This window comes from Bidens hawaiensis, unplaced genomic scaffold (genome assembly GCF_021521415.1).
Source record: "Bidens hawaiensis isolate Kalapana, Puna unplaced genomic scaffold, B.hawaiensis_p1.1 tig00030216_1, whole genome shotgun sequence".
Lineage (NCBI taxonomy): Eukaryota > Viridiplantae > Streptophyta > Magnoliopsida > Asterales > Asteraceae > Bidens > Bidens hawaiensis.
In genome coordinates, this window is record NW_027495028.1 from 160,568 (window position 1) to 180,763 (window position 20,196).

At 35.1% G+C, this 20,196-nt stretch overlaps 2 protein-coding genes across 3 annotated transcripts; both read left to right on the plus strand.

The window, feature by feature from the left end:
- Positions 1–2,211: 2,211 nt before the first annotated feature.
- On the plus strand, positions 2,212–7,550 carry LOC143580074 (polyadenylate-binding protein-interacting protein 7-like). Of its 2 annotated transcripts, none has more exons than XM_077063204.1 (5): positions 2,212–3,100; positions 3,947–4,385; positions 4,487–4,557; positions 6,962–7,086; positions 7,167–7,550. In XM_077063204.1, exons 1-5 carry the CDS (start codon positions 2,405–2,407, stop codon positions 7,468–7,470), a joined length of 1,635 nt encoding a protein of 544 aa, XP_076919319.1. In that variant the 5' UTR covers positions 2,212–2,404; the 3' UTR covers positions 7,471–7,550. The 2 variants fall into 2 exon arrangements, with proteins under 2 accessions (XP_076919319.1, XP_076919320.1); XM_077063205.1 differs by having other exon boundaries at positions 3,953–4,385.
- Positions 7,551–16,730: 9,180 nt separating this feature from the next.
- Positions 16,731–19,984, plus strand: LOC143580073 (pentatricopeptide repeat-containing protein At4g33170-like). Its single transcript, XM_077063203.1, has 2 exons — positions 16,731–19,165; positions 19,405–19,984. Exons 1-2 carry the CDS (start codon positions 16,731–16,733, stop codon positions 19,982–19,984), a joined length of 3,015 nt encoding a protein of 1,004 aa, XP_076919318.1.
- The last annotated feature ends 212 nt before the right edge of the window (positions 19,985–20,196 follow it).

Here is a 20,196-nt window from a genome sequence, read left to right on the forward strand (position 1 = left end):
TTATTAGAAATCAAAACTCAATTGATACCCTAAGCAGCATGTTTCACATGTCTTAACCTGATATAGGAAGATCCAAAGACAAACAATTAAAAAGAAATCTCGTAAAACATACGAGGAGTTTGATAAAGTCCATATTTTAGGACACGATTATTCTTTTACCTCCACTTTACAGCAACGGTCCCTTTGTAAATATAATCTGCTTAATTTTCAATATATTTGTAAGATCATCACATATTCAAAATATAATTCAAAATTACCAAACACTCATTTTAAATGTTTAACAAAAACCCTCTTAAACTCTTGTAAAACAAAATTTTTTAAATATTTGTAAGTTAAAGATTAACTTTTTAGTTTATGGATCGGATTATATATTTCAATTAGATGGTTAAGGGATGTTAAATAGGTTGTATGTACTGGTAGACAGGCTAAATATGATACGAATCCACAAATTTTACACAAACCCAAATGCTATGTCACACATATGAACTTAATAGGGCATGGGTTTTCATAGGTGGACACATATACAGTTAGTTTAACATGCATTTTATTGCATATATTCTTAATATTTAAGTTCACATATAAAAATACATAGGTATGTAAAATATTTATGCTTAAATTGTAATGGATGAAGCTAAAATAAGAAGACAGTGCATTTTAATAAGTTTAAGAAGAGATATTGGCCATTGGATCTAATGTGTTAAAGGATAAGATTAAATCTAGTGAAAAAACATGGTGTATTATAAAGATGTGACATGTAAATTAATTAAAGAAGAAAATAAAATGTTTAAGACATGATGAGTTTTAACCTTCTTGCTTCATACACTTGTTAAAAAACGCTAACTACTTAAGTATTATGAGTAAGTGCGAGTGGTGTATGCGGATGGATAGATGCTATGCTTGCCTGTGGTCATGCCTTTCATCTAATCTAATCTAATCTAATCTAATCTAGCTAACTCATTCTCAACCATCAAACCAAACCAAACCAAACCAAACCAAACCAAACCAAACCTCACATTCATTCCTTCTTATACTCAATACTAATACTAATACTAATAATCTCCACTCTTGATTTCATTTCAGATTAAATAATAGTCCTGTATTCAACACACATCACCGGCCGCCGATGGATCCATTTTCTGCGGTCTCTTGAGCTTCGTCAAGGTAGGAATAATAATAGTAATTCATCTATTTATCACCAGATCTTATCGAATCTCATTGATTGTATTGTTTCTCGATTCAATTTTGAGATCTGTTACTGTTGATGATTACGTAATGCGTTGAATTGTGGATTTAGGCTGTGATTGTGTGGTTAAAGTGTTGTACTGTGAAATTAGGGTTTGATTTTAGGAAATTTGGTAGGTTATGGTTGTGATGTGTTGATTATGATTATATGATTTGTTGGTTAATTAGGATTGGGGAATGTTTGATTTTATGTGAATTTGTGGAGTATGTTTTGGTTATGTTGATATAAGCTTTTTAACTTTGTTTGTTGGTTAATTGTTTGAAACAGCACCTTTTTAATGGAATAATGTTGATGCTTTCTGTTATTTGGATGAATTAGAAATTTATATAATTGTTATTCACTGTAGTGTCACTGTGTGTGTGTGTTATGTGAGGATGTTCATGTAATTTACGAGTTTATGAATGTGATTTTTTTCTCTTGAATGCCATTAATAAATGCAAAAGTTGACCAGATTGTTGACTAATAGTGGTTCATGCATCTACTACACTGTTATTTGAAACAACGGTTTTTTATTGAACAAAATGTTGAGTGAAATATTTGAATGGTTCTTTTGTGTTATTTGGATGATTCAAATTCTAAAATGCTAAAAATTCTCCAGTAGACCTATATATATGTTATATTCACTTTCACTATATATAATATATATATGCGTGTGTGTGCGCGCACATGTTTTAGTTCTAAGGACTCTATGTGATAACGTTGATGTAATTTGCAAGTTTTTAAATTGAGATTTTATTCTTTAACCTTACAAGTAATGCAGAAGTTGACTAAAACGGGTGTATACGTCTACTAAAATGTTAATGTGCTATAGTTTTCTGTTTTTGGGTTCAGGATAGGGGTAATGCCAGCTGCAATTCACTATAGTGTATAGTGTATGTATGTGTGTTAGTTTTAAGGACTCTTTGTGAGAATGTTGATGTAATTTACAAGTTTATGAATGGGATTTCTTTCTTAACCTCACTAATAATGCAAAAGTTGACCAAATTCTTGACTAAAACGGGTGTATGCATCTACTACGATGTTAATGTGTTGTAATTTCTTTTCTTTTGTTTTTTTTTTTGGTTTCAGGATACGGGTGATATCAGCTGCAATTTACAGATTTGAATTTAGAGTTTTACCCTACGCAATAGAATTAGTTTCAATTTAATACCTCAAAGAATAATGAGCCTGCTCAATAAAGGGCCTTCTGCCATTGACAAACCACTTAGCACCACAACAGGGAAAGCAAAAAGTTTAAATCCAGATGCTGCTGAATTCGTCCCGTTTGCTTTAAGGTCACCATCCGGAAACACAAATGGTGCAGACACGTCTTCAAGTTTCAGCACTTTTGGTGGTTCAAGTTCAACAGTCGGGAAATCAATACTAAACAGGTCAGAATCATCTGTTTCAAATAACTCAGATGATGTGGCGCACCAGTTCTGGCGGGACCAGCTACCTGATGACATCACTCCCGACTTTAATGTTTTGGGAGAAGAATCTCAAACAATCAACAGCCTTCCTTTTTCAAATCTATCATTAACAGATGTTAATGGGAACTCAAGGTTATCTTCTTATCAAATCAATGGTGGCAGTTATCAAAATGCAGTTAATTTTCAACATAAGCAAGTGAAGCCGTGGGACATGAATGGTGATCAGTTGGTTACTGGTGTTGTAGATGAGGTTTATTATAATGGTGATGTTGGTCAAGGGTATATAGATGATATGCTTAATGAGCAGCAGGTGGAGGGTACGGATGTAAATTCACTTGAGTTTTTGGCTTCTCAGTTTCCTGGTTTTGCGGCTGAAAGTCTTGCTGAAGTTTACTATGCTAATGGATGTGATTTGAATTTGACAATTGAGATGCTTACTCAGCTTGAGGTATGTATATGTGTGTGTATACACACACTCGGACACTTTTTTGTGAGAACAGAAAGAACATAAACAATATTTATTTATAGAGCCTACACATATGTAGGTTTTGCGCACGTGTAGGTATATTTTCTACAGTTTACATACACATACCTAAACATGTAAAGGTAAGTGTTTTAAAGTGAAAACAAACTTATGAACAAATTAATAACCTAGATATTTGTATGCTAGAAGTAAAAGTTTTCAAAAAGATTCACTACTTACAGAAATTTAAATGATTTGCAAATCATAATAATTCAGTCTTCTGTAATGAACCTCTCCATATGTATATTATATATATTTTAATGTATCCTGCTTTTACATGTTGTGGGTCGAGTTAGGGGTGTGCATGAAACTGAAATGGCTGAACTGGCATCGGAATTCCCGACGTAACAGAACCGAAATAACTGAGCCAGATAAAAAGAAGCAATGGTCTGGTCTTAAGTTTTCTAAAAAAACAATAAGTAATCGGTAATAAGTTAATAAATGGTGTAGCCAAAAAGTTATAGTTCCAAATATGTAATAATCAATTAATCATTAATTAAAAAATAAACTTTGACCCTAATTCATTATTTTGGCCCATTTTAATTTTCGAGTAAAAAATTTCAAGCTCAGATGGTAAAAATGAAAAGATTGAAACCAAACTGAACCATTTTGAAAACTGTTAGAACTGAATGGCTTTAAAAACCCAAAAACCGAATTTTCAGTTTTTTGGTTCGGTTTGAACCTAAAACCGACCCAAATGGAATTGATATCTATTTGTATCTATGCATAAATATGCTGTTTAGCCTGCTTTGTTTATATATATAATTGCAGCTTCAGGTAGATAACAGTTTGAACCAGAATCTGAACTCCAAGACATTATCAGCATCTGCTCCAAATCTCAGTGCTATGGATTTCCCTGCACTCTCTCCAACCGATAATCATAATAACGTGCCAACGTTTCCTGGACACGATCAGCACCCGAATGTTAATAATTATCGTTCATTGGATAAAGAGTTACTCATGTTTAAATCTTCATCAACCGCTCCATCTTTAGGTGCTACAGATTTTGCTGCTGCAGTTAGAAAAACCGCACCACTTGAATCGAGCATATGGAAGTTTGATAAAAGCCATTCAAATTCCACCATTGGATCAAGTAGAAGCTCTCAGAGCTTAGTTGGCGGTTATGGAAGAAGCAGTTTTGGGGATCGGTTGGCTAACCGTGGTGCAACCCGTGCGGCTCCTGTCTGGCTTGAAACTGGTGACGCAGTCGGTAATGTTTTTGGTGAAATATATATTATTTAGTTAAACAATATTGTTTTGGTTAAATGAATTGTGTGAGTGTGCATGCACTTTAACTTTGTGAGATCGCAGCAAATATGTACTCGGAAATGCGGGGTGAAGCTCGTGATCATGCACGTCTACGCAACGCGTATTTTGAACAGGTATGGCTTTTTATGTTTGATGCATTTTATAATTTCACTCTTCTTTTATTGAATGATGAAGTTATAAAAATTAGTTGTGAAAACGAAATAACACATATAGAAGGAATTCCTAGTAAGCGTGGAGTCATCAGCATATGTGTTTCTCATATGCTTCTATATGAGGTTGTGTGAAGGTGAGTTGACTTTTTGTTTCAAACGTGAATACATGGACAAGGCAATTTCTCATATGATTAGCCTGTGGATACATGATCATGTTCATCTGTAGTAGTTTTAAGGCCTTAGATCAATTAGAGACAGTCATTTTACTAAGCAATGAGAATGAACAAAAGTGATTGATCAGATGCGATGATCATTATGAAAACAGTTATAAAAGTTACCTTTCTTAGACTAATAATGAAAGAACACAATAGTACAAGTTATAATTAGGTCATGTCATAAATAAAATGTAATATTTGGTATGTGTTGAAAAACATTATGAAGATGCCATGAAGGTAGAAGTAATTAAGGACAGAGGATTCTCTTTTGGAAAATAACAAAAAAAAGATTTTACATGAAGTATTCTTAGGTATCATGTTAAGGTGCCCTAGATTAAAGTTCAAGCCACTGAGATAGCTCTGCTGGAATATTTGATAAGCATGTAATAAGCTTGTCTATGGTCATCTATTTTCTTCTTAGTTAGATTGTGCAAGCTATTTGACTATAGTCTTCAGAAAAATATATTATATAAAGAACAGTATTCTTTGTTCATCTCTTCTTTGTTGTTTTCTAACTATGCAATCATCCACGTATGCATTGTCTTCTTGTCATCATGGTTTAAAAAAACGGAATGAGGCGGCGCCTCAAGGCGCGCCTCGAGACGAGGCGGCAACAAACCGATTATGAGGCAGCGCCTCTAGGTTTGAGAATATACGTACGCTTCCAAGGTCTGAGGCGGCCGAAAAACGGTGAGGCGGTGAAATTGATTGAGGCGGAAAAACATCAATAGCATCCATATGATGGCAAATTCTGACGCCGGAAATCAAGAAGAAGGGAGAAAGCAACCGGGGAAATCAGGATGAAAGAGGCGAGCGGCGACAGTGGAACTTACGTTTTAGAGATTTAGGTTTAAATAAGTTTAAATGTTTTGGCATTTAACCCCCTCTGTTTCAGTGTTTTACCTGAGTCCCTGGAACTTGTAAATCTTTACACAAAAGTGTCAAATTAGTTTGTGTACTTTAACATTTAACCCTTCTATCTTCAGTAGCTTACATTTAGTCCTTAAATTTGTAAATTTATACATAAAAACTACAAATTAACATTATAAATTTATATATTGAAGTGCAAAGTTTTGTTTTGTATTATTATTTTTTATATTTAGTTATGAAAGTTCTTTGTTTGATGTCTAGTATTTTATTTCTTTTAAGATATATAAAAAATATACATATTTTTAATTCCGCCTCGGGCTTACGCCTTGGTTCGCCTCGAGGCTTACGCCTCTTGAGGCTAAGGGAAAACGCCTCGAGGCTCGATTCCGTACTTTTAAACTTTGCTTGTCATGTACTAGGGCTCTACTCATTGAACTTACGAGAGCTCGGCTAATTTTCGAGCTTTAGGCCTAAAGCTCTAGATTTTCTCGCTTATTGTATGTTATTTATTTATTTTTTTATTCGTATACATGTGCAATTACTGCTATATATATATATACATACGCTTGTTTATAATTTTATATAAATTAAGTTATAATTATTATAATAATATAATTATAATTTATTATGTTGAATAGAAATTACTATATATAAATAATAGATTCATTTAGGCTCGTGAGTGTAGTCAAGTTAGGTTTATAAAATTCAAGGCTTGAGCTTGATTATCAAATGAGCTCAAGGTTAGCCTAGAGCTCACCGGAGCTCGTTTAAGTTTGGTTCGGTTAGAGCTTTTAACGAGCCGATATTGTGTAGCTCACAAGTTGCTCAACTCGTTTACACCCTACCATCTACTATCTCATTGAAGTAACTCTAGAGTCTAGACTGTATATTTGCAATAACATAAATTCAATAATTCTAGGTGCACACAATAATTTCAAATGATTAAATTTTGAGAAAAAAATTACAAAAAGACCAGTTCTTATAGTACAGATTATAGTCATAACATTTGGCGTTGCATTTGCAAAGTTCATTCACAATTTAGCACATAAAAGAAGCTTTTTCACATGATAGAAATTGCTCATTGCTCTAGACTTGAATCTAAACTACTTTCTGATAACGCCATCATATTTAAACTTGAAAGCTATCAGACCACAAATTGGTGAATTAATCCCAGTGATTGCAAGCACTTGGAGTCGAAAGATTCCGAGTACTACATTCATACTAATTATTTATCATCAAAATTTGTTTTTTAAGCACACCGATTTTTGCCGTGTATGCAGGCACGCCAGGCTTATCTTGTTGGTCACAAGGCTTTAGCTAAGGAACTGAGTGTAAAAGGGCAATTACACAACATGCAAATGAAGGCTGCTCATGAAAAGGCTCAAGAATCTATTTACTATCAGAGGTTAGTTTTTTTTTTAAACAATTATTTTGCAAAATAATTAATATTTTAATTTCTTTCATTTGCTCATTTTAATTCTGTAGGAACCCGGCAAGTCTAGATACTCATGGAAACGGAAGAGGACAAGAAAGAATAATCGATCTTCACGGGCTACACGTGAACGAAGCAATCCATGTTCTAAAGCGAGATCTCATGACACTAAGAAGCATTGCCAGGTCAGCAGAGAACCGAATGCAAGTCTACATATGTGTTGGAACGGGCCACCACACAAAAGGGACCCGCACGCCAGCTAGACTCCCCGTTGCTGTCCAAAGATACCTCCTGGAGGAAGAAGGCCTTGACTACTCTGAACCCCAGCCCGGGCTTCTCCGGGTTGTGCTATATTGATAAAAATGTTAAAAAGGTATACACGCTTTTTGACACCACAAAAAAAAAAGAAAAAACCATAACTCGTTTTAAAAAATGATGATTAAAGAGGGAAAAACAAGAAAATGAAATTGTTGTAGGTGTACATGGTGGAAGTAAGGCAGGGAGATTAGTGTATCTGTGTGTAATATAAAGGTGTAATCACGCAACAACAGAATTAATTACGTTTTGTTAGGGAGGTTTTGATCAGTCACAAACATTAGTGACTTGTATTTTTTGGTTAGTGTAAAAGATTGTTTCATGTGATACTGTATTACTGTGAAACGTGACGCAAATTGCAAAAGTTTGTATGTTTCAGGGGATCGATCATCAAAACCCGAGATGGTGATGGTTTTATGCTACAGTCGATGTTCTTGATAAAGGATATCGGGCGAAAGTAGTATTTGGTTTAGAGTGTGAATTTCCGATCAATATGAGCCTATCATGAAATCTGTTGGTTTGTGTTTCGTTTAAACGGGTTTGAGTTGTTAATTGGTCAAACTTCAAACACATTATCTAATTGTGTTAAATCTGGTACAAGTTTGTTATGCTTTGGTCATGTGCCTGATGATACTTCCGTACAATACTTCCGGGCTCAATAGGTTATCAGCTAAACATGTACACTAAACTAAAAATGCACGATCAATTAGCTTTCAGGACTTCGGCCACGCTTGTAATTGTGTTTGGTTGGCACGTTAAAAAAGGGTTTGATGGGTAATAAGTTAATAACAAAGTTAAATGGTTAAACAAGTAGGTAGGTTAAACTTTCAAATTATATGTATTCTAATTTTAACATAGTTGAGGTGCCAACTTATGTAGTTTCAATACGATTCCAACAGTTTGACAAACAAATTGCATAACCTTTATTATTATTATTATTATTTTTTTTGTATCGAATCTGTCAGTTTCAATAATGTTCAACCTCCCACATAACACCCAAATCAAATTTGTTTAAAAATAGGAGCAAATTTGTCTAGAGGGTGTTAAACCAATAACACTCTCTTTAGCAGCATGATTTTTCAAATTCCAAATGCTTTATTTTTTTTTATAAAATTATATGATCTTGTGTGATTTGTTATAATTTCATGTGCTAGGACATAATACCACATTCAATCTATGTTTTAGACTTTTTAGACACAGTAGGTGAGTTATCGGGATGACTCACGGACCCCCCTCTCTTCTTCACGTTGGCAACTAGCAAAAAAAACCCCACGAACCTCATCCTTTCTCTTTTACTTATCGTATCTATCTCTTTATACAGTTATACCATTTGTATTTTGGAGTCACCTTTTTCTGATTGGTTATCTATCTCTTCCACCTTAGCCCAAAGACATTCGTAGGCTCTCCATTAATCTTAACCGACCATTGACCGATAACCAAACCAAACTATGCTTACATCTATTAGTATATAAAATTCTTTCAGTTAATTAAAAGAATACAAACGATGGTAAACTAAAGAACCAAAGAAAATTGGTTTAGATAAAAATAAATTAAATAAACCAACAAAATTATAAGAAGTAAACTCAAAGTTTCATCAAATTTTAATGCAAGACACACGACATGATGTTATGCTGGTTCCTTCTCTTCTCTCCGTCACTATCACCAACTTTATATTTTAATATAACAATTAATCAAAAGAAATACACAAAACTCGTCATGGGCATGCTCGCCGACCCCAAAGGAGGGAGCATGAATTCACACTAAAACTTTTTGAGTGTATATTATACTTCAAAATTCTACTTGTTCCACAAAATTTTGGTTAAAGCTATTTTTAAGCCTTATAATTATATACTTCTTCATAGTAAAATTTTAATTATATATTCCCCTTCTAATGTTCAGTTACCCTTTTCAATATTTTCAATCCCCAACTGAAAAAACCAACCGTCTTCTCCATTCACACAATTCGGTGTAACGTCCTCGTTTCATTAAATAAATAAATGAATAAAGTAAGTCGGTTTATTTTAGTGATCGTATCATGTGATGTTATATTGATTAAATTATATGTAGAATATGAATAGGATTAGGAGAGGTTAATGGACTTGGGAGGGATTATGGTTTAAAAGCCATTGGACTGTCTATTTAAACCCTAAAACTCTACATTCCTATCCTCATCATTTCATCGTCATTTGTCACACTCATAAACCTCCTGTACACCAAACATTCCAAATCCAATTCCATCCATTCAAGATCTAGTTAATCAAAGGTAAATGTTATATTTTAAGATTTAATCATCCTTTCGTTTCTTTCTCATTTCATTCTATTTTCGTTAAGACAGTTAAGACAATCATAAATGAACAAAGAATTTTGAGAAACGAACACGAAACCGACATAAACAAAATCCAAACAAATCTAGCAATAATAACAATAATCAGAGACTTGCCAAAATGAAAATAATGATAATAAATCGGTGTAAACATGGTTCACCGAGACCCGGATCCCTACAGTTCGGACAAGACTAAGAACCCAAACCAGATTTAAAAAATGGAGGCTCGAACTACTGAACCCGGAGCCCAAACAACTCAAATCAGCCACGAAAAACGAACCCAAAAGCAACTGAAACGAAATGGTCCCCTGTTCTTCATATTGTTCACCAACGGCTCGAGTTATAGACCAAGGGAGAACCAGATCTGAAGAACCCGCGTGCGAACATGAAGGATTCGCATAGCCGTTCGAATATTGGCATGCGAAGTCATCCCGTGCGAAACCCTCCATGCGAAATTGATGGATTCGCATCCTGTGCGAAACCCTCCATGCGAAAGTGATGGATTCGCATCCCATGCGAACGCCGTGCAAATTTCTTACCGTGCGAATCCTTTCCTTCGTTATGATGGTCATGGGGGCTGGCAAGGGAGACGGAACAAGCGACGGGGTAGGGCAAGGGATGGCCAGCGTCTGGCGTGGCCGGAAGGTGAGGGGTGGCGGTGGCTGTCGGATTTAAGAGAGAGAAAGAATAAAGAAGAAGAAAAGAATATGAAGGGAATGGGGGTTGGTGAGTGTTTATTATAACCACAACAATAATAATAATAATAAGAATTTATTAATTAATAAGAATAAAATACTTGGATGCTAAACTAAACGAACCCGAACCCGAACCCGAGACCCGACTCATTTAGAACCCAAACCAACCCGCCTCATGTCAAACCAATGGTTTATGGGACCCGTTTGGTAACATTTAAACGTAAAAGTCCGTTATAAATGGAGAAGGTAAAAAGGAGTTCATGAACGAAGGATGACTTACGAAAATAAATAATTATATAATAATGATAGGAATGAATAGTAATTAACTAATATAATAATAAATATAAATACGATAATAATAAATGTCGTAAAGAATATAAACTAATAAAGACGGTTTAATAATAAGATAATGCCAAGTATATTAAATTAACATGAACGGTTAAGAAGGTTTCGTGTCGGTTCGGTTAACTCAAAAGTTAACCCCGTTAACTTAAGAAATGAATGACAAGAGATTATAGAGGATTAATACGTATACCTTATTAAACAGTTAGCCGCGAACAACTCAGGAAGGGAATTACTATTAACGGTGAACGTAACAGGATCCAGGTGAGTTCTAGCTCCTTTCTCTGTGACATTTTTCGGGGCTGTGTGCATACTCTATGTGATAGATAAAATACTTATCCTAAGTGATAAGTATAAGATACATGCATGATTGTGCATTGAATGTTATTATTATATGATGATTATATGAAGGAATATGTGTATATGCGTTATATACATAAGACAGGTAAAGTATGTACGTATGATGTGAAAGTATGGATAGCTGATGGAACTGGTATGAATGTATGGTGAAGCGAAACGAAGGGACCAGACCCTAATAATATCTGAGATGACAGGGAGCAGACCCTAATAGTATCTGAGATTGAGACAAAAGGGACCGGATCCTAATAATAACTGAGATAGTAGGGACCAGACCCTAAGAATGTCTGAGATAGAAGAAACAGAATAGTTTATGGTATATCTTAGGAAAGTATGAAAGAAAATATGTAAGCACGTATGCAAGTATATAATGTATGTATGAATGAGTAATAGTAAGTAAAGCATGAAATACGTATCTTCGGACGCGTATAAGTATGGACGTGAATGTATTGTATGTTAATTGATTATCTATAACTCACTCAGCGTAGCTGACTTTTAGTAAACACGCAGGCCAGTAGAATGAGACAAGTTGCTTGATGAGGACACGTGGCAATAAGAGGAAGACTGGCATCGTTATGAAGAAGACTATCATGTCATTTATGTTTTATGTTTAAGACTTATGTTATTTATGTTTAAGAGAAGATGTTTATGTTATGTATGAATAATTGACTTTTATTTCCGCAAAATGTTGTAATTCACTCTGATTTCCGAATTATGTGAATGACTAAATCCATCCAGCGAGAAAGTAGGGCACCCGCCTTACACTCGGCCTCGTCTACTCTCCCTTCAGGCAATGCTAAGCATAGGCGAAGTTTGGAGGAAGACATCGAGGAAGTCGGACGTAAATACGTATAAAATGTTCGTAAAAGGAGGGGGGGCGAGATCAAATTTTCAAACAAATACAGGCAAATTTACACTATGTATAAATATTTTCGGATGAAAACGAATAAATTTACAATATTGCGCAATAATACGGAGGGGTAGAGGTCACCCTTGGCCCTAACTATACTTCGCCCTAGGCGGAAAAAGAAAGAAGACAACAGCAACAAGCAGAGAACGAATCTGCTTCAGTGTCTCCATTCAAGCTCCGTTCGATTTTGATTCTGTCTCCGGCGAGATTGTAACGTTTGTTCGATTCTGAGTTGGTGCTTCCGGCGAGACAGTGTCCGTTGAAATATTTTTCAATTTTTGGCATACTAGTTGCAAAAAAGCCTCTTAAGAAAAGAATATATGTAAATGGCTAAAAAAAATTGGGTCCGCCACTACTTGTCATTTATTATTTAACTTCTTCAAAATGAATTTTCTCCCTACAATCTACACTCTCTTCATCGTAGTCAATCAGATTGTTCCATCTCTATCATAGTCTCATAAAAAATTGCATTAACGACATTAATAAAAACCGAGCTTCATAATCGATTAACATAATTGAAGTTCAGCTTTGTTTGTTGTTAAAGAAATCCCATAACCGAAGTCATTAGTTATGGTGATGGTTAAGGGTAAAAACTGAATCAAACAGCGTTGGGCGGAACTATATCACATCAAATACTATATGTATAGCTATAGAGGTAGGGTCCTAAACCTCCCTGGTACGACCCTGTACTTATTACGTTATGCTTTGTATTTGTTATTTTATAATTGTTTACTAATCAATGTCAATAGGCTGGGGGTTGTGGAGGTAACCCCTAGCCGGGTTTGACCCATTAAGGTTAGGGTTTTATGATGGTGGGCATGGAGCTCCTATATAATATAGGGAGCCTTCATCTTTCATTTGAAAGGATCCTCTCTTGGACTTTCTTGGCTTCCACCATTTTTTGTGTCTGTAAAAAAGAAGAAACTTTTAGGAGTCACCTCCATTCCCCGTTTTCCATGACAGGTCTTGAGCAACCTGAGAAGAAGACCGAGATGTGACTTTGTTCATGTTCAAAACCAGAGAACATCCGTTCGACCCGGGTGGGGTTGAAGTGGTGTTTCTTCATTAGCGTCATCTGTGGGACCCGACAACGAACCACATCTTCGATATCTCTTTTTTGACTTCTAGATCTATTTTTTGGAAGAGCAAGAGGAAAAATAAATCTAAAAAACCCTTTCATATCTATTGGTATTCCCAAAAAACCTTCATGGTTTCGAACACAGATATGTGTTTCCTAAGTGACGGAGGCCGGATCCGTTTATGATTTCTTCAAATCCAAGTTCGTTTGAGCAATAGTCACTCACCACTCTAATAGTCTAATGTGTAAAAAGTAAGCATTTAATGTGAAAATGTCTTCTGAAAAGTCAACTTGCTATAGTAATAAGACACTGACAATTTAAAGGTAAATAGCATTAGGCTTTACCTAATTTGTTTTTTCTGTTAAATGATCATAATTATTGCTATAACTTCAAACAATAGTATCATATCCAAACATCAAACGATATTTTTTTGAATTTCAAGTACATGTAGCATAAATGATGATATAAAGAAGGTATGCAGGTCTCACGCAAAGTGTCCCGCTAAGTTGCATTCTTTTTAACTGGTAGGGGTACTAAATAATAACAATAATTGTTTTTTTTCTTTTTACTATAACTTTAAAAATGAAAACAAACACGAAAAATGCACAGTAAAGCATATTAAGGTAGTTTCATACCTAATCCTAGGAGCTCTCATTATAGTATCCTTTTAACATCTTTAATAATATCCATAGTAGCATATAGTAATTACATACGGTTAAAGTAATACCAACCAATTTTATACCTAACAGATCAATTGGGTTATGCTAAAATATTTAAATAAAAAGAATACAGGTCAAATGGGTTAAGTTAAATATATTTAACTAAAAATCACGTGTACCTCTCCAGGGTTGTCAAGAAGTAGTTGTTGATCAGTGGAACCGACAATAGGCTTACATAAGCATATCTATATAAAAGTGAATGTTTATAGACGTTGTGATTTCTTAATAATCAAATAATAAATCAAAGAAATAATGTACTTTCGTATGAATATAACAAGTGTGGCTTATTCATAACTTTCAAAGAGGTGTTCTAAGTTAGGAGGTATGTAAGCAAACAGATCTACCTATAATTCAAATAGAGAGTAAAGCCAAAATAATATTTCCGAACTCAAAACAGATACAGTTCCTTAACCTTATTAAGATCCATATTTGTTGGTATTAATAAAATGCTAAATTAATTCTTGCAAAACATATATACTTATATAGAGAACAAAACGATTACTTACCGTCAATTTTTGATCAGTTCCAGAAGCATTAGTGAATTTGACTGATCCTTGAAGCACAAATATAAACCTAAAATAAAAAGATAAATAAATCACATCAAAAGTATTTTTTTAATAATAAATTAGTAAAACATGAATACCTCTCAACATCATATAGGAGATCATATAAAGGCATGTCATAATTAATGTTATTAAGCTAAAAAAAATATTCATATTGATTTTGAAGAGATATGATAACTTGACAACACATCTTCAAGTTCTTTTAATGAAGACTGCATTTAAGTCTTAGCTTTTACAGTAATGTCACCTATATTTCAACCATATCACTTTCAAACTATATTATTATAATGAGAATCAATTTTTACTAAGAAATTTTATGCATTCTAAATACGCTTTTGACACAATTGTTCTGTTTTCAACAATAAGCATGATGAATCATGGAGTTCTAATGGAAAATATCAATAGGAAGAAGCAAAATAATTAAGATCAAAGCAATATAAACAGTTATAATCAATTAAAACCTTAAAATTGGGATGGCTGAAAGATCAATTATGAACTAAACTGACCTAATTTGCACATATCCTTTTGAAAATTTAATCCCCAAAGGCCGATTGAAGACCTGAATAACTGCACAAACAAATTTCTTAAGCGTCGACGCAATTCGATTTGATAGTATATATGCCATTTACCGTCAAGTGAGGGTTTACCTGGTTTAGATTCGTAAATTGAAACAAAAAGAATCAAAATATGTTGCAACCGCCCGAGATAATGCAGTGAAGGGTAGATCAGATGAAACAACCAACAAATAATCGACTCTATATGAACCAAATCGATAATTTGGTCATTATTAATCAATTCACCACAAAAATTCAGCAATTTGATTCAATAAAACACGCGAACGCCAACAAAATCCTAATTTAAGATGAAAGGCGCAAACGAAATAGAAGTTCTTGTTGGATAGATTTATTAGAGCGCGAGTGGCATTATGTAGTAACTGTTACAGTAGCAACTATTCAGGAGAAGGAGTCTGTGGAACTGAAAACTGAAAGAGAGAAAACAAATAAAATAATAATAATAATAATAAAGAAGTTAACTGCAACATTTAAGGATTATTAATAAACTATAAATACCTATGCTTCAAGAAACTTGTACTTCAATGCTTTATTGATTTGTACATTGTAATCTACACATCGGATTTGAAAGTTTTTATATCGAAACGTTGACAAAAATAAACACGTCGCAACGGTAAGATCGGTGTTTTTTTTAATATAATATACTAAAATATATTGAAAGAATAATGATTGTAAATAAAGTTGTCAAATAAAATGTTAAAGATAAAGGGGTAAACTTGTAAGTTTTTTTAAAATTAACAAAAGATGAATAAAGTTATGAGGAAAAATTGTAATTATTTTAAACAAGATTGAAAACACGTGAGATTTAATTCTTCAATTACCATTTTGTCCCTCTTTGAAGTTGTACCATGTAGGGGTGTGCAGGTCACGGTTCCTACCCGCGAAACCCGTGTAATCGGTTTACAAAACCGTATAATGGAACCGTTATTCGAAACCATGTACGGGTTCAGTTCTGAAATTCAGCTTGAAACGGGTAACGGGTCGGTTCCGGGTTGTACCCGGCGACCCAAGTCGGAACCGTGAAACCCGTCTTCGGCTTCTCTATGCTTTTCTCAAACACCTGTTTTTCAAAAATTTAAACATGTATTGGTGAGACATATGCATCTTTTATATATTATGGTTCTTATAAATCATTAATATTTTAAATTTTCATGGTTCAAACTTCATTTCTTTATTGTTTATAATTTTTATCTTTCTTTAATTTCAACTTAATGGTTAAAATACTTTTATCATCTGCTCCATAAAAGTTCCTCTTTGTTTACTGGTTAAGTTAGTCTATATGTATCTAGAAACCCTAAAAGTATAAATGAAGAATACAGCTAAACGGCTAAGCGACGCCGGATGTGGTCTAACCCGTGAAAACCGCCAACCCGTCCCGTAGAACCCGTTTCAAAACCCGGACCGACCCATTTGTAGATGGTCCGGTTCCGGGGTTCAAAATTCCATGTAAACGGTTTCGGTTTCGGTTCCGGTCCGGGTTCCATGTAAACGATCCGGGTCGTACCCGTTGCACACCCCTAGTACCATGTGTTTAATGGATTGTAAATCTCTTAAAATTATACTCTTACTTTTGCCCATAAATCCTGTATTATATGCCCATAAATCCTGTATTATATGTAGTAAAGATAAAGATTATATAAAGCCCCTTTTTTATAATCCAAAGTCTACTTCCGGATATTACAATTTTGTTATGGGGACACAGTGGGTTTAATTTGGAGGGAAAACTAGTCTCCACCCTTTAAATGCAACGGCACTGTAAATTCCGCCGTCCGCCGTTTCAATGCCCGATTAGCGCCACTCTTCCGGGATCAAATTCCCCTCCCCAAAACAACCGAAACCATTACGCCGCCATTGCCACATCTTCCTCTTCAAACTCACCATGGTTCCCCTTCATTCGCACTGCAATCTCCCGGAACAACTTACCATTCGGCAAATCAATCCACGCCCTCATCATAACCCACGGCCACACCACATCCGACCGCTTCCTCACCAACAATCTCATCAACATGTACTCAAAATGCGGAGATTTAATTATCGCCCGCCAACTGTTCGATGAAATGCCTCAACGAGACCTCGTTACATGGAACTCGATTTTCTCCGCCTATGCTTCCTGTAATGATCCTGATATCCGAAATGTAGAAGAGGGTTTTCATCTTTTTAAACTTTTAGTAAAATCGTCTGATGTTTCTTTGACAAAAATGACTTTTGCTCCGATTTTGAAGCTGTGTTTGATGTCGAGTTATGTTGCGGCTTCTGAAGGTGTTCATGGGTTTGCTGTGAAATTAGGGTTTGAATCCGAGGTGTTTATATCTGGAGCTTTGGTTAACATTTACATCAAGTTTGGGAAAGTGAAAGAAGCTCGGTTGATGTTTGATGACATGGAGGAATGTGATCGAGATACTGTCTTGTGGAATGTGATGCTGAAAGCCTATGTGAAAACAGGGTTTCTAAATGAAGCGGTTAGTTTATTATCAGATTTTCATAGGAGTGAAGTTGTGCGTCCCGATGTTGGTAGTTTGCGGTGTGTTATTAACGCATTTGATGTTGATGATAATGAGTTTTTAAAAGAGCAGTTGCAAGCGTACGCTGTTAAGTTATCTTGGACCGATGATGAAGTTTCAAAGATTGTTTCTTGGAACAAAATCATGTCACAACATTACCAATCTGGTGACTATAAATCTGCTATTAAGTGCTTTCTTGATGTGAGTAGGTTAAACATAAAGAAAGATGAAGTCACATTCATCTTGTCTCTGTCTTCCGTGGCGCCACTTGGCGACCTAACATTGGGCGAACAGATTCATGCGACGACAATAAAATCAGGTTTTGAAAACAATATTAACATTTCCAATTGTCTTATTAACATGTACTCAAAAATGGGCTGCTTAACATCATCAAGCAAAGTCTTCTTTCAAATGGATGAAACCGATCTTGTTTCATGGAACTCAATGATCAACAGTTATGCACAAACCGGACTTTTAGAAGAATCTTTTAACTTGTACATAGATATGCTACAAAAAGGATTCAAACCCGACCATTTCACATTAGCAAGCATGTTAAGATCATGTTCTTCATATTTACCTTTAACCGAACAAATTCACACTCACGCTATAAAAAACAGGCTCGATAACGACACGTTTGTTTCCACAACACTCGTTGATTCTTACTCTAGAAATGGGCAAATGGAACACGCGGAGACCCTTTTTGGTAATAAAGACAGGGTTAATTTGGGGTCATGTAATGCGATGATGTTTGGATATATAAACAAGAATAATATTAATAAAGCATGGAAGCTTTTTACATTAATGCACAAAAATGGTGAAAAAGCAGATGAGATAACATTAGCAACCATGGCTAAAGCGTGCGTGTTTGGGGTAAGTTTAAAACCCGGGAGGCAAATTCACGGGTATGCGGTTAAGCTTGGGGTGGGTCCCGATTTATACCTTAGTAGCAGCCTTCTTGATATGTATATAAAATGTGGAGATATGAACAATGCACACCAAGTGTTTGATGAGATACTGTCTCCAGATGAGGTTTCATGGACTTCTATGATCTCGGGGTGTGTAGAAAACGGAGACGGGGATCGCGCGCTTGTTGTGTACCACAAGATGGTGTGGTCGGGTGTGTTTCCTGATGAGTTTACCTACGCTACACTAATTAAAGCGTGTTGTTATTCAACCGCGTTAGAGCAAGGAAGACAGATTCATGCTAACGCAATTAAGTCAAATTGTGGTGGTGATGATTATGTCAGCACGTCGCTTATCGACTTTTATGCGAAATGTGGCAACATAGACGAGTCGTATCGGTTGTTTAAACGAACCCGTGTCGAGAATATTGTTATTTGGAATGCTATGTTGGTAGGGTTAGCTCAATATGGACATGGAAAACAAGCTCTTGAACTTTTCAATGATTTAAAATCTAACCCGAATTTGATGCCTGATCGGGTCACGTTTATAGGGGTACTTTCGGCTTGTAGTCACTCGGGTTTAATATCAGAAGTGTACGCGTATTTTGACTCGATGGTCAGAGATTATGGTATCGAACCGGAAATTGAGCATTACTCATGTCTTGTTGATGCGTTAGGCCGAGGCGGGCAGGTAAAAGAGGCCGAGAAGTTGATTACAACAATGCCATATGAAGCTTCAGGTTCGATGTATCGAGCCTTACTTGGTGCTTGCAGGTACGGGTGTGAATGGGCCAATTTTGTGCTCAAACTAAACCAAAAACTGAAATTTGTTTTTGGGTTTTTGAAAACCGTTCGGTTTCGTTTTTTTGTTTCTTTTTTTTTTCGATGGGTTCGGTTCAGTTTCTGTTTTATTGGTTTCGTCATTTGGGCTTGAAACTTTTGGAACAAAAAAAAAAAAAACCCCAAAATAATGAATTTGGACCTTAAGTTTCTGTTATTTCGGTTACTTGCAGGGTCCAAGGTGATATGGAAACAGGAAAACGAGTAGCAACAAAGCTTCTCGAACTCGACCCGTTTGACTCATCGGCTTACGTGCTATTATCAAACATTTATGCTGCTTCAAATCAATGGAGTAAAGTAGCCGAGGCCAGGAAAACAATGACCCGCAAGAACGTTAAAAAGGACCCAGGGTTTAGTTGGATCAACATAAAAAGTCAAGATCATGTGTTTGTTGTCGATGATCGGTCACACCCGCAATTTGAGAAAATTTATAATAAAATTGAGGATATGATGAAATTGATTATAGAAGATGGATATGTTGCTGATACTGATTATGTTTTGTTAGATGTTGAAGAAGAAGAACAAGTGAAGTCTTTATATTATCATAGTGAGAAGCTTGCGATCGCGTTCGGGTTGTTAAATACGCCTTCGGGTACTACTATCCGGGTTATAAAGAATCTTCGGGTTTGTGGTGATTGTCATAACGCGATTAAACATATATCTAAAGTTTTTGGAAGAGAGATTGTGTTGCGTGATGCTAATCGGTTTCATCGGTTTAGTAATGGTGTATGCTCTTGTGGTGATTACTGGTGAACCTTAATAAGTTTAGGTATTATTTATATATATATATATATTTTTTAATTTAATTTCATCTGATAAAACCAACCAAACGATTTACACAACTGTTTTTTTCATAGGTCTTGTTATTAAAACACTCATCTGGTTATTTATTTATTTTTTAAAGTTTGATTTATGAGGTGTTTATGCTTTAGTTTGAAACTCTGAAACCATTCAAATTGGTCATT